Below are 15283 nucleotides of genomic sequence, written 5' to 3'. Positions count from 1 at the left end.
GTAGAGGAAGAGCTGCAGCCGAAAGCTCTGCCTCTCACGGAAGCGCTTCCCGCAATGTGCCAGTTAAAGAAACTCTGAAGTCTCCTAAAAATGAGGTTTTTACCTTAAAAACCTCTTTAACCTAATTGCCCCTCCTAAAACGCTGCATCCCCGACAATGCCATAAATCCCCCCAAACTCCCCAGGGCACATTGTGGGAAGCGCTTCTGTGAGAGGCAGAGCTTTCGGCTGCAGCTCTGCCTCTACACACGTCTATCAGCACTGATCGCCGCCTCTCCCCCGCCCCTCTCAGTCTTCCTTCACTGAGAGGGGCGGGGCAGAGGCGGAGATACACGTGGATTGACGCGCATGGAGGCAGAGCTGCACCTGAAAGCTCTACCTCCTTCAGCAGCAAAATCCACAACCAAGAAAGTTGTGGATTTTGCCGGGGGTATTAGGGGTGATTTATGGCGTTGTCAGCTGTGGGGATGCGGCGTTTCAGGAGGGGCAATTAGGTTAAAGAGGTTTTTAAAGTAAAAACTTCGTTTTTTAGGAGACTTCAGAGTCTCTTTAAATATATCATATAGGAGACACACACAGTGATATTTAAAGCGTAATGGAGAACAGAGGCGCCAAAAGAATAAAATCAATATATTAAAAGGTTTAAAAATGCTTAGGAGGCAGTGGTGGACTTACCCCTGCAAGCAGACACAATAAGCTGTGTATTCAAAAACAAAGTAGATTTATTGGTACACTCCAGGGGATATTCGCAACGCGTTTCACAGGTTTCAACCCGCTTCCTCAGGCAATAGTTAGTAGGAGTACACAACAGCAGTCTGTCCTGGTGCCAGGTGCTACCCGGACAGACTGCTGTTGTGTACTCCTACTAACTATTGCCTAAAGAAACGGGTTGAAACCTGCAAAACGTGTTTGTGAATATCCCCTGGAGTGTACCAATAAATCTAATTTGTTTTTGAATACACAGCTTATTGTGTCTGCTTGCAGGAGGTAAGTCCACCACTGCCTCCTAAGCATTGTTTCTCTACATGAATGCCTTAGTGCAGCCTTTCTCAACCTTTTTACCCCAGAGGAACCCTGCAAACAACTTTTGGATCTCAATGAGCCCCTGCAAACAATTTTTTGATCTGGAGGAACCCCTTGGAGGAGGCATGGTCTTTAAAAGTCGTGAGGCTGTTTATTTTTGTACCCTCTATTACACTGCCTCTCATTATACTGTTTCCCTATCCTAGAGGTTTTTTATTAATGTGCTAATTATTATTCTGACCCCCAATTTAGTGCAAATTTTTACAGTACCCCCTATTATAATTTGCTCTATCATACTTCCCCGACGATGGGGAAAAATGCCAAGGAACACCTGCAGAGTACTCAAGGAACCATGGTTGAGAAAGCCTGCCTTAGTGCATTTTGACCAGTGTTTAGGGTTGTTGTCTTGTTGAAAGATCCAGCCCCGGCGCAGCTTCAGCTTTGTCACTGATTCACGGACATTGGTCTCCAGAATCTGCTGATACTGAGTGGAATCCATGCGTCCCTCAACTTTGACAAGATTCCCAGTCCCTGCACTGGGCACACAGCCCCACAGTATGATGGAACCACCACCATATTTTACTGTAGGTAGCAGGTGTTTTACTTGGAAAGCTGTGTTCTTTTTCCTCCATGCACAACGCCCCTTGTTATGTCCAAATAACGCAATTTTAGTTTCATCAGTCCACAGTACCTTATTCCAGAATGAAGCTGGCTTGTCCAAATGTGCTTTAGCATTCCTCAAGCGGCTCTGTTTGTGCTGTGGGCGGAGAAAAGGCTTCCTCTGCATCACTCTTGCATACAGCATCTCCTTGTGTAAAGTGCGCCGAATGGTTGAACGATGCACAGTGACTCCATCTGCAGCTAGATTATGTTGTAGGCCTTTGGTGCTGGTCTGTGGGTTGACTCTGACTGTTCTCACCATTCGTCACTTCTGTCTATCCAGGATTTTTCTTGGTCTGTCACTTCAAGCCTTAACTTGAACTGAGCCTGCGGTCTTCCATTTACTCAATATGTTCCTAACTGTGAAAACAGACAGCTGAAATCTTTGAAATAGCTTTCTATTTTCTTCCCCTAAACGATGATGGTGAGCAATTCCTGTCGTCAGGTCAGTTGAGATTTGTTTTGAGACCCCCATGTTGCTACTTTTCAGATAAAATTAAAAGAGGAGGGAAACTTACAATTGACCCCCTTAAATACTTTTTCTTATAATTGGATTCACCTGTATGTAGGTCAGGGGTCACTGAGCTTACCAAGCCCATTTGAGTTCCAAAAATTCATTTTAAAGGTTTTGGAATCAATAAAATGACAATGGCCTAATTTATGCACCTGCCTAATTTTGTTTAAACAATTATTGCACACTTTCTGTAAATTATGTATTTTTTTCGACAATGCCCAATATGGCTTCCTGCAATTTTTTTTCCGCAGATTAGATGCTATCCTTATCAGGTTTATCTGGGCTGGTAAACAACCACGTGTAGCATTAGATATATTACAGCTTCCTAAGAATCAGGGGGGATTGACAATGCCCCACTTCCAGAAATATTACTGGCCCTCTTTATTAGTGACAGTTAGATGGTGGTTCTCACAGGATGTTCACAACCCAGCAATTACTACAGGTGCAGCCATCCTAGGCTCCTATGAGCAGCTAACAAATATTCCTTATAGAGACCCCAAAAATGGCTTTTATGTAACACAAGCTAGGGTGACCACGTGGAAGACATGGGGGGCAGCTAGAGTGCCGCTGGGGAGGGAAAATACACTGTCTCCACATACTCCTTTGTGGAATAACCCACATCTTAAACACTTTCAAATTATCCCGGATCCTTAATTTGGGCTAGGTATGGTATTAAATCCATAGTGCATATTCAACAAGGCAATACTATTTTATCAACTATAGGAAATTACAGAACATATGCTGTATATGCCACTCCAATAGGGCAAATTCCTAACATTAGTATATACTTTGCTAAATCCTAATTTAATAAAAATGGCCATATAGGGTATGTGAGGTGCCCCAGTGAGAAACAATCAATCCTCAGCACAAAGCCAAGAAGGGCGCACTCACAGAGACAGTATCAGCAAGACATATTGACGCATAGAGGACCCACATTAAAGCGGCAGAAAGGGAGCATAGCTTGCATTTTCATTCAAACCCGGATGCTTTGTAGCATCTAAATCAAATATCCAACGGGCTTCCCTATGTAAAAGTAGGCGGTCCATGTTACCGCCCCTCAATGAGTTGTGGATCCTATCCAGACCAACAAAACGCAAAGAGTGGTATTTGCCACCGTGGACAATTTTAAAATGTTTGGCTACCAGAGTGGGATTAGTCATGTTCGAACGTTTAATGCTAGTGATATGTTGCGATATCCTTAAATGAAATTCATTTTTGGTCTTTCCCACATAAAAAGCCCCACAGGGGCATAATAATAAGTAGACCACAAGAGTTGTGCCACAATTGACATCATGTGGAAAAGACCAATTTCTCCCATCAGGCAGTCGAGCAGAATTACCCACTTGAATGTAGCGACATACAGAACATCCGCCACAAGTGTAAGTACCCGGTGACTTTACAGTGTTTGGTAGTGGTCTGGGGATCCACAAAATGGCTGTTAACCAAAAGGTCACGTAAAGAGGATGTCCTCCGGAATGAGCAAAGGGAAGTCTTGGTCACTATAGTGCTTAATTTGGTGTTAGTGAGAATGTGCCAGTGTTTTACCATAATCCTTGAAATTTTGCAATGTTGTGCTGAAAATTTAGTACAGAAACTGGGTTTTTTTCACCCTTTCTAGTGGAGTGTCTATTTCCAGGGAGCAGAGCAGTCCTGCCACTTGCATCAGCTCTTTTGTAAGCCTTAATAAGAATCTTCTCATTATAGCCTCTCTGTCTGCAATTGCGCCGAACACGCAAATATTGCCCAGTGGGAATACCCTTAATTGTATGGTTTGGATGAAAGCTCTCTGCCCTTAATAGGGAATTAGTAGCTGTTTCCTGCCTATATAGGCGTGTCGAGATGAGGCCCCCATCTGAGACTGAGATCAATAAGTCCAAGAATAGTACCTCTACAGGGCTCACTTGCATGGTGAATCTGAGGTTCCAGGTATTGTTATTGATAAACTTCAAAAAAATGTGACAGCAGGTCAGCACTCCCTGTCCAGAAGAGAAGGATATCATTGATGTACCTGTGCCAGGCCAGGGCGTGGCACAGGTACATTGAGAGACCATCATCAGCTAACAGTTCCCTTTCCCACGCCCCCAGGTACAGGTTGGCATACGACGGGGCACAGATCGTGGAGGTAGTGGAAACCCTCAAAAAGAAAAATATTGTTGGTCAAAACAAAATCCATTAAGACTAAAAGAAACATATTATGAGCCGTATGTTGGATTCCCAATTCACTCAAAAAGATGCTTACTGCTTCTACTCCCAGATTATGAGGTATGCTGGAATAGAGGGCCTCTACATCCAGGACCCCTAGTAAAGTACCAGGAGGAAGTTGTAAACCCTCCAAAGCCTGTAAAAGATAAGATGAATCACGTACATAAGCTGGTAACGATTGTACTTGTGATTGAAGATGTCTGTTGAGGTAAATACCAGCACATTCAGTCAAAGAACCCCGTCCTGAAACAATTGGGCGACCCGGGGGTTTATTAAGATTTTTGTGAACTTTCCGCAATGTGTAAAACGTCGGAAGAATAGGATTCAGAACCTTCAAAAAAGTGACCGTGTCAAGATCAATCACGGTACGGGACAAAGCATCATCAATGATGTCAAATAGCGCCTTTTGACATCGTGTGGCCCTGGATGGAGAGACCCTCACATAACAGTTGCGTTGATTTAGAATTTCAAGACACATCTCCCTAAATAACTCCACCTTCATAAGCACTACGTTTCCTCCCTTATCCGACGATTTGATAACCTATTTTTTGTTATCAGTCAGATCAGCAAGTATATCACGTTCACTGAGATTATCTGAATCAAACCTACATACCTTCAGCTTTGATATGTCCCTCTCCACCACTTCAATTAAGGTCCTCAAATTCGGGCATAATGAGAATGTTGGAAACTTTTTGAACTTGTTGCGCAAGCCCATCTCATCCGAACACGGAACAAAGTAGGGTACAACTGTCCCAAACTGTTCAGTAGGTAGATGATCCGTAGTGGTATCTTGCAACTCGGTTAGAATTTGGAGGGTGGCAACATCCTCCTCTGACCACGGCTTCTCAAAATTACATGAAGAGATTTTTTGCGGCTTATCACCGTAGAGGGCCTGTAATAATATCCTCTTACCAAACAAATGCAAAACCACGATTGTATAAAAAATATTAATGTTATATGTGGGGCAAAATCCCAATCCTTTAGACAACATTTGATATTCATCAGGCATGTTTTCACCTGTCAAATTTATGATTTCCAGGTTCGTTTTGGGGAGGACAGTCCCTCTACAGTTCACATTTTTAACCTTCGCACCCTCTGCCCACTGGCTAAAAAAGCTGAGGCCGATGATGAGGAGCGTGAAATGCCATCGAATCTTCCTGACATGATGAGCCTGAATATTGTTGAATGGGTTCTTCATCCTTTGCTTTTTTATTACCTGACTTAAATGGACCGTGTTTGATCTGTTTATGTCTGAGATTATATTGGCCAGAATTATTGTTACCTGATGCGGAGCTAACAGTGATCGCTACACCCCCCTCCCCCATGTAGAGGAATCAGATTCTTCCGCAGTTGAGGGCTGTTGCGGGGGATTATTCTTAGGGGGTTTGGGTTTATTCAGTAACCTCCTTCTTGGATTGCTCCACCTATAAGCGGAACTGCTTTTATATGCTGTTCTATCACGTAGGACTTTCTGGTCCCTATGTATCACCAGATTTTTGTTAAACTGAGTGATATGTTTATCCAATTCCTCACTTCATGTTTTATACAATCTATCGTCACAGAAGCCACTGATAGATTCAGTGACCTTCTGGATTTCCTCTTCAAGAGTTTTTAAATACTCTGTATCAAGCTCGTTCATCAGGGTCAAACAAATTTTAGCGCAACATTCAAAGTTTTTTTTCCCACCGTTTCTTGAAATCTTCACTTAGATTCCTTCGGTGAGGAAAAATCTGAAACCGTAGCCAGAGTGGGGTGAACTGGTCATCCAAATAAATCTTATTGTTTTTTTAAATTCCACCAGAGTTTAGATTTCCTCTCATGAAATCTGCTTAATTTCCTAAAACCACGATTCATTAATTGTTGTGCGTCTCTTGCCCCCTGTGTTTGTGTACACTCCCTCTCCACCCGCGGCAGGAGATTGTCCCACTGGTGAATCTCACAACCCTCAGCTACCTATAACACACCTTGTATTGTCCTGGACCCTAAGGGTCCACTTAACCAACGTCACATAGGTATTAATCTCCTGGGGCACACAAAGATGTGATTAATTTGTGGTCACACAGGACATCCCCTCTTATAATTTAGAGGAAAAAACATTTGAGATCGAGTGTAGGAAGGGTATGCCCTGATTGAATACAAATACATTAATTGTAAAAATACAAAACGTTATTATCACTTGCAAAAAACTCTCTATATATTCACATAAAAACACATGACAGCAGAATCCCCCACCACCCACAACCCCCACCCCAAAACCCAACTATCCCTCCTCTCAGGGGCCCCGATGATGAACTGCATGGGCCACTTCTGTAAGCTCTGGGAAGGCCCATGCTGTTTAAATAAATAAAATAAATTTGGCTGGCTGGGCACGTATAGGCAAAGCAGCCTGTGCTGCTTCCACTGCCAGCCAATGGGACCTCAGCAGGGTGGAAAGGTCAATGCCTGTTGGATGCAGTGAAGTAGGTGGAGCTATGAGAGATGAGAAGCTACCCCCCCCCCCCATGTGTAGTTCTCCCATCTCACTTCCTCATCGTGGCAGATTTTAATTGTGGCTGTCCAGGACTCCTTCACTCCCCTCCTCGCACAGCGGGGGTCGCTTCCCTGAGACTCTGCAAACACAGGGTTTGAGCTTCTCATGCATTTTCACTTCTAACTACTCTCCTTGTAATGGGGGGGAGGAGGTACTTAACCCTTTCAGCAACTCAGCTGTGTTGCTTGCAAAAGCTCTGGCATTACTTTTCCACAAGTGTATTATGCATGTCAAACAGTAAGTTAGAGCCTCTGCAAGTAACACAGCTGAGTTGCTAAAAGGGTTAAGTACCCCCATTTCTTAAGGTACCTATACATCAGAAGATGTATGGGCAGATCAACCTAGAGACAGAGGTCTCTCTGATTAGACAGATCTGTTGGCTGCCCAAGTGCCCATATTCAGGCCAATTCCTGATCTATTTCAGCATGAAATCTCTCAGGAATTAGCCTTGTGACAAGACAGACGGAGGAGATCAGCAGCAAGTGAGCGGCAATTGGAGTGGGAAGGGAGGTGATTAGCTAATATGATGCTTCCCTGCAAAGAGGGGGAAGCATGGAGAGGTGCCCCGGGGAGAGGGAGTGAGGGAGAAGTTGGGCACCCTTCCCCGCGGCTGAGTCCCAGTGAGGATGCGGCTCCCCCTCCACTGCATCCCCCCCTCACAGAGCTCAGAGCGGTCACCCGTCTGCTCCGCCCATAGAAACGGGGCTGGTCATGGTATTATGTTTGTTGCTTCTCACATAGAGGAGAAACTTGAAAATTATTTTTGTTTTAGGAAAGTAAATTTGTAATTTGCATTGCTTTTTCAGTAATGGACATTTAAGTTACTTTAGGCAAGTCAAACTGGTCCTTCAATGGCCGAGGTCCTTACACATTTTCAACACAGCTCAAATGAATTGATGGGCCTGAATTAGGAAGGGTGTGGTCCATCAGGCAGAACACATTCCTTTCTTTGTCTGTCCATCCGAAACACTGGCATGGACCTGGCCCTCCAGGCCTAGATTTCAACACCTGTGCTTTAGGCTCATCATAAAAAACACTGATGGTTCCAGTTCTTCATAATTTCATTGGGTTGTCAGGGCTTGCTGGTATTAGACTCTGATACTCACAGTATGCGGATGCGGCCGACTAGCTAACACTTCCAAAGAGTGACCTAACCACACACACTAACTCTTTGTAAGCAGATACCGCATACAATGTGAAGCGCAGAGATTATACCAGCAATCCTTCTGCAAAACAGATGTCAGGGCACAAGAAGTAATGAGTAAGAAGTAGTAATAGTCACCTGAGTTCCAGATGCAGCAGCAATAACGGTGTGCTTATGGGTATGCAGATTCCAGGGCAGGGGAATATAACAAAGGCCAGAAGACAAGCTGGGTCATACACAAGAGACAAAGTTCCAAACGTGGTGCAGACAAGGATAAACCAGAGGCATAGTAGATTAACAAGCCAGGGTCATACACATAAATCCAGCAGGGTCCAAACATAATACAGATAAGGATGAGACAGAGCCATAAAACTTGACAAGCCAAAGTCAGCCAGTGGGGTCTAGCAGATTTACAAGGCAAGGTACAGAGGAGAGGGCAAGGCAAAAGCATAGTTAGTAGACAGGCAGATATGGCAACAATGATCAATCAGAAACTTAGTCAAACAAACAAGTGATAAGAGCTACCCAGTAAGTAGTTAGCAGTTACTATCACGGGCCCTGACAGTAAGGACTTTCCTGATATTTAAACAGGTGACAGCCAATCAGGGAGCAGCGCAGACCCACGCTGCGGGGAACGGCTGTCACTGTTTTCCCCTGTGCAGGGCATACTGAGAGCGCGTCCTCTGTCCAGCCAATCCGCTCTGTCCCCTCCTGCGCTCCAATGATGTCACCGGCCTGCCGAGATGCGGAAGTAGAAGCTTCAGCTCGCATCTCAGCATCCCCCAAGCCCGCAGACCTCACATAGGTATCCTGTAACTATACCTGCTTAAGGCCTACCTGTAGGCCATATCACATCTATGTCTTATCCTAATGAAGAACTAGACTGCTTGAAGCAGCTGTAAGCTGGTATTATGTGGCTCAATAATAGTTGTTCTATCAAGCAACTATTGTTGATATTTACCTGGCTTACAGTGGCATAAAGGATTACTTGCATATTTCAGGCAGTCTTCTGAAGTGATGCATTATGGGTGCTGCTTTTTCTCGCTTATGTGGAGATGAACTTTGGAGATGAACTTATGTGGAGATGAACCTTCTGCTTCAAGAATTCACAATTGTACTTGGAAATACTGTAGAATGTACCTGAGCCACACACCTGCTAAACTTAATCATTTTACTCAGTAAGAGCAGACTTAGCTCATACAACCAAGTGTAGGATTCCCTGGTGAGTAACCACTGCAATAATACAGGAGACTTATAGTACAATTTATATGTCTTTATCAAGCAGCAGATGGAGCAGGCAATAAAAAACACGCCTCATACTCACACCAAAATAAACTGCCCACTTGCCAAAAGGTCAACGAGTTTCTCCTTGCTTTGATAGATGTTCTGTTCTAGAGGAGACATTAGCAACATCCCCTGCCCATCAACAGAATCCCTACAGAAAGGCTCTCACCTCTGCATGAATAATGAGTCATCCAGGGAAGAGAGAGGCCAGCCTGGTGATGTGTGGGTACAGAAGGGGAACATACAATAGTTTTGGGGATAGGATGTGAACATGCAAAATCTAAAGCAATGTTACTCACTTATTTAACATAGCAAGAGCATTGACAACAAAGCATTGATGACAAAGTGCAATAGTGCAATCACATGTGCGACAGTGCTGTATGCAGAAGCCACGTGGGACCCAAATATGCGGAAAAAGAGCAGGTAGACTCGTGGTGGCAGCAGCCAAGTGAGATATTTTAATGCACAGTCATTGGGGGGCAGCGGCTGAGGCTTTCATCACGTTCATCAGTTGCAATATAGCACACTGTTACCACCATGCACCCAATCGGCCACATCGGACCGAGATTTCCTAGCATGTTCGATCGATACATTCGGCCTCATCGATTGGGCACCGATTGTCATCCGATTCGATAATAATTATCGAATCGGATGGTCAAACGGCTGCTAAATCGGCAGAAGATAGTACATGTAATGCCCTATCACTGATAATACAACAGGAAATGTAAAAAAACCATTACATCAAGTTCACAGTCATGAACCTCACTGTACCTTCATCTCTAGATGTAGAAATGTCACAAAGGTCTATCTGACTGTATTAAGGCATCAACTCTAATACCTAGTAATTACAGCTGTGGATGCCCCTCAAAATTAGGAAAGCTTTCAGACCCCTTGTAAATGCAAGTATATCATTTGTCATAACTGCTTCCTGTGGTAAGATATTCCACATCTTGTCCACTCTAAAGAACCCCTTTTAAAACAGGTAGTAAAGTTTACTTTGTCTCCAAGTTTATATTTTAGTTTTTTTCCTTTGTAAAGAACAAGGGCTCATCTGTCAAGCTTCTATATTGTTCTTATTTGTGTTTAAATATATTAATGAGGCTGCCTCTAGGTTGTCTCTTTTCCATGTTAAATAAGCCCAGTTTTTGTACCCTTTCTTGTTAAAGTGAACCTCCGGACTAAAAATCTACTAAGCAGAACTTAAAAGGCTTGGTGTTTCTTTAACAGTTTCACGGCATCACAACTTTGTTTTTCTTACCAAAGCATCATTTTTAGCTGCATTTTTAGTTTAGCTCCACCCATCAAAGAAAAAAAGCCCGGGCTTTTTTTCTCTGATGCTGTGCAGAGCATGATGGGATTTCCTATGTTGTTATTTACGTTGCCTAGCAACTGGGAGAGGTGCTCAGGAAACAGGACAGTTGGAACTGTGTCTCATGCTCCCTGTCACCTCCTTTCAACCAAAAAGATGGCTGCCATCATGAAATCAAACATTTGCCTGTTCTTTTAAAACAGGGTGGGTAAGAGATTATATTACCTATCTATTTTAATTAACAAACTAATGTAACTTAATGACAGTATGTTTGTGTTGGCTGAAGTTCCTCTTTAACTGACACCTCCTATTCCTGTGAGGAATTCAGTTGTCCATTTTTGAACCTGTTCTAAAACATCAATGTTTTTCCAAAAAACGCTAACCACTCTTTTATTTATTTCCCCTTATATGCATCCCAGGATCTTATTTGCTGAAACTCTGTTTAGCTCACTCCATCATACAAATAGTTTGTAGCAGCAGAAATGTTGTTTTCGGCAATCAGTCCAAGCTTATTACAGCCCTGTATCCAAGAAGGTTGGAGTGTTGTGTAAAATCTGAATAGATCAGAATGTGGTGGTTTGCAAATCATTTGAACACTGTACTTAATTGAAACTAGCACAAACACGGCATACCAAACTGGGGATTTTTTTTTAATGAAAAATATCCTTACTTATTTGAATTTGAAGTTGCGTATTGCAAAAAAAAAAAAGTGTGTTATGAACTAAAAAATATGACGCAGGAAATCCCAAAGTGTTGAGCAGCTAAAATTCTATAACAGGCGAGAATGGATGTGATTAGTGGTTATTAATGGAAATTTGGGCGCTGGGGCCACCTGCTATGCAAAGTGCAGCTATAAATAGCGGGTGCGGAGCAATCTGCATAGCTGGTGACCCTAGCGCCTGCTGTTTAATTACACCATAAGACACACCTGACCGTAAGACATACCTAGGTTTAGAGGACAAGAACCAGGGAAAAAAATCCCAGTTTCCATTATATAAATGTATAGACAGGTCAGGTCACTAGGAGTTTCTATTATATAAATGTATAGACAGGTCAGGTCACGAGAAGTTCCCAATGTACACTATAAATGTATAGACACATCATTGTACAATACAGCTCAGAGTTAGAGATGGCTCGAACTGTTCGCGGGTAAATCTCTATGTGCCTGTACTACTTCCGGGTCGCTATGACACGGAGTAGTACGGCTGCGCCGGCCCGGCGGTGCGCATCCTTGATCGCGCTCCTGTTGCCGGGCACTCTCTGCTCATGAGCGTGACGTCACGCACATGCGCAGAAACTGCCCGGCAACAGGAGCGCGGTTTAGGATGCGCACCGCTGGGCCGGCACAGCCGTACTACTCTGGGTCATAGCGACCCGGAAGTAGTACAGGGTGAGGTGTTCTCCGGCGAATGGAATAGGAGGAGGCATTCCTCACCAGCACTTAGCACCCACCCACCTTGCTCCCCCCCCTCCCGTCTGGGCACTGTTCCACTCTTTGCCACTCCCCCATCATTGACACTCTGGCTATGATGCTATCTGCCCTGCCCAACCACCAACCAGCATGGGGCCAACAGCAAATCCGGTGTGTAACTCCGCTCTCTCCAGTCATCCCTCTGGCTCCACAAGCATTAATACCAATGGATCTGTGGGCGAGACATCCATACATCCATCCAACCAACTTCCTCCAAATATGGGTGCAGCCTATCACAGACGTCAGGGTCACACATAACCTTGGTAGCAGTCTTTATTCCATCCAAACTCTTCCACCTATCTCATCATAATCTCCATTAGGTAGTCAGGGTCAAAGCAGGTTAAAGCACCCTGGTAAAAAAGGCAGCAATGCTAATAGCCATGGTTTGCGGCAATTAGCAGTAATTTGGGTAAAATAGCGGTTGCGGAGTTCACCCATTGTTCTAACTGTAGCTACAAATAGTGGTGCAAACTGGCACCCACTATTTTACTTCCAGCACCCAAATGACCACTAATAGCTGCTAATCCTCATAGGCTATTGTGGAAAATATCGCAAATAGGGTCAGGTGTCAGTGGGTGGGGTTGTCTTTAGGATTAGGTGATGGGGGGGGTCCTTAGTGTTCAGTGTGTTGGAAGGTTAAGGTTAGGCACCATCAGAGGAGTTTCAGGGTTAGGCTGCTCGGTTGTTGTCCTTAGTGACTGTCACCACCAAGGGAATTTTAGGGTTAGACAGCATGGGGCGGCCCTGGAATGCACTGGAGGGGAGGAAGTGGCTTAGGAAATTTAACCCTTGCATACACAGCCCACGCCCCCTGAACACCACTTGCAAGATGATTTCTCATTTTGCAAAAGGATTCTCATTCATCTCTAGTCTATAGCCAGCAGATCAGCATATACGGAATGTATGCAGTTTGTCAGATTGCAGAGGAGAAAGGTGAGGCCAGGCTGCCAGATGGGTTCTTTGGCTGGGCTGTCTAGATCTATTTAAATCACAGGACTGGCTGGACAGAATTATACATCTTGCAGTATATAATGATATAATGTATTTCACATATAAAGTATTTCATCTGTAGATCTAGCTCTCTGCTCAGTCTTCAGCTTTCAAATGTAATACATTGTTGCCTTTTCATGTTCTGCATCTGATTAGTGTCTCTTATCTGTCAGGTGATGATGGAATTGGTGCTGATGAAGAAGAGGACATCTTGACCTTACTGTATGATCCTTGTCTGAACTGTTACTTTGACCCAGAAACCGGGAAGTATTATGAACTTGCTTAAGAGAAAATGTGACATGGTTTCAAAGCAAAAAATATTAATGTGGCAGCTTAGAGAATAGGTTCTCAAACTGTGTTATGGGTACCACTGGTGTGCCATGGGCATGACACCAGCAGGAAAAGAGGTCACATGACTGCTCTTCTGGCCAACCTGTACAGATTTCTTGTTTTTCCTTCCTTTATGGAACACAGTTTTAATATTCTTTTATGAGATGCACCTTTTTCTGTTCATGTGATGTTATAATCCAGGGTGACTGTCCGATTGATAATACTTGCTTCTGCCTGTCTTATTTTAAAGTAGAAAATTAATGTAGATTATCCGTTAAACTCATTTGCACATATATTGCATTGAGAAGTTTTAATATTCACAAAAATAGGAAATGTCATTTCATTTTTCCCCCGTTTTCAAATTAAAATGAATTTGAATGCCCATTACATTTTACGATATGTTACAGTTAAGTTCAGACTTCCTTGGCCTGTAGCTAAACTAACAGATGTATAGATTCCAATGTACATATACTGATATAGTTGTAAGAGCTATCCACTTTGGACATCAGCTCTATCTTTAATGCTATTTAAATTACAAACCTCATCTTTTATACTGAAGACCTAAAGGGGAACACTGCAAAATACCAGTAACAGCGAATTCGCTTTGCAATTCCCTTTCTCATACCGTAATGGAAACATGAAATGTGGAATCTGATTGGCTGCTGCAGTGTGTTCCTCAGACCCTTTGATAGGAAACAGGTGGCTTCATCATGGTTTTTATCACGCCATCCAAACTGTTACCAATCCTGGGACCTGGCAACACAGTTTGAATATAAGCCAATCACACAGAAATGCTGCTTCATGGCAGGTTCCATACAAGCCTTATCTGCAGGGGGAACACACCAATTTTACCATTACTTAGCTGACTAAGTAGCATGCGTTGCGCAACCTGTGCTAGCTGGGTAACAGCAGTGTTACTACAGTAATGCGCTATGGCAGAAGCATAACCCACTTTACCAGAGCAATGTAGGCTTTACTTAGGTGATGCAGGTTGCCCTAATTGAGCAACACACACTATGTAGTCACAGTAAGTAATAATACAGTTAACGTGCTCCCTGGGCACTGCAACTTTATGAAAATTTGGTGACTAAGGCCCAATGTTTTTCCAAATAAGAAGCTGTTTATAAAGGTATGACTGTTCATTGAATTTTAAAAAATGTTTTCTATGTTGGTATGGTTTCATATTAAAATATCTTTTTAAATAAACTGGTGGTGCTGTTACTTTGGGAAAAATGAAATGTGTGCAACGTTTAACTTCCCACTATTGATAAAAAGAGAGTATAACATAAATATAAGTCAACTCTCTCTGAATCCTTATCTCTGCTATACTGCACTGTCAGTCATGTGTGGTGATTGTCAATGAGATAGATGCAAATAATTATGAATTGACTAGTTGAAAGGGAGCTTGAAAACTGACCCAGGCCTAGTGCACACCAGAGCGGTTCGGCTGCAGTTTGCGATCCGCTTGCGGGTGCGGATCTGCTAGGGTAATGTATTTCAATGGGCTGGTGCACACCAGAGCGGGAGGCGTTTTGCAGAAACGCATACTCCCGGGCTGCTGCAGATTTTGGATTGCGGATGCGTTTCTGCCTCAATGTTAAGTATAGGAAAAACGCAAACCGCTCTGAAAAACGGCACTTCAAAGCGGTTTGCCAGGCGTTTTTTGTTACAGTAGCTGTTCAGTAACAGCTTTACTGTAACAATACATGAAATCTACTATACCAAAACCGCTTCACAAAACCGCAAAACGCTAGCTGAAACGCTGCAGAAAAATAAGAAAAAGCGTTTCAAAATCTGCTAGCATTTTGCGGATCTGCTAGCGGTTTT

At 43.4% G+C, this 15283-nt stretch overlaps 1 protein-coding gene across 2 annotated transcripts in view; it reads left to right on the top strand.

The window, feature by feature from the left end:
- Positions 1-14629, top strand: part of CFAP20DC (CFAP20 domain containing) — a 498588-nt gene extending 483959 nt beyond the window's left edge. For both annotated transcript variants that reach the window (XM_068253759.1, XM_068253760.1), the window contains one exon: positions 13300-14629. In XM_068253759.1, coding sequence (XP_068109860.1) covers positions 13300-13412 — 113 coding nt within the window. In that variant the 3' untranslated portion in view covers positions 13413-14629. The remainder of the gene's footprint in view (positions 1-13299) is intronic.
- Positions 14630-15283: the final 654 nt, after the last annotated feature.

This window comes from Hyperolius riggenbachi, chromosome 9 (genome assembly GCF_040937935.1).
Source record: "Hyperolius riggenbachi isolate aHypRig1 chromosome 9, aHypRig1.pri, whole genome shotgun sequence".
NCBI classification, from domain to species: domain Eukaryota; kingdom Metazoa; phylum Chordata; class Amphibia; order Anura; family Hyperoliidae; genus Hyperolius; species Hyperolius riggenbachi.
Note: the sequence above shows the minus strand (reverse complement) of the source record. Positions and strands in the feature narration are given on the sequence as shown.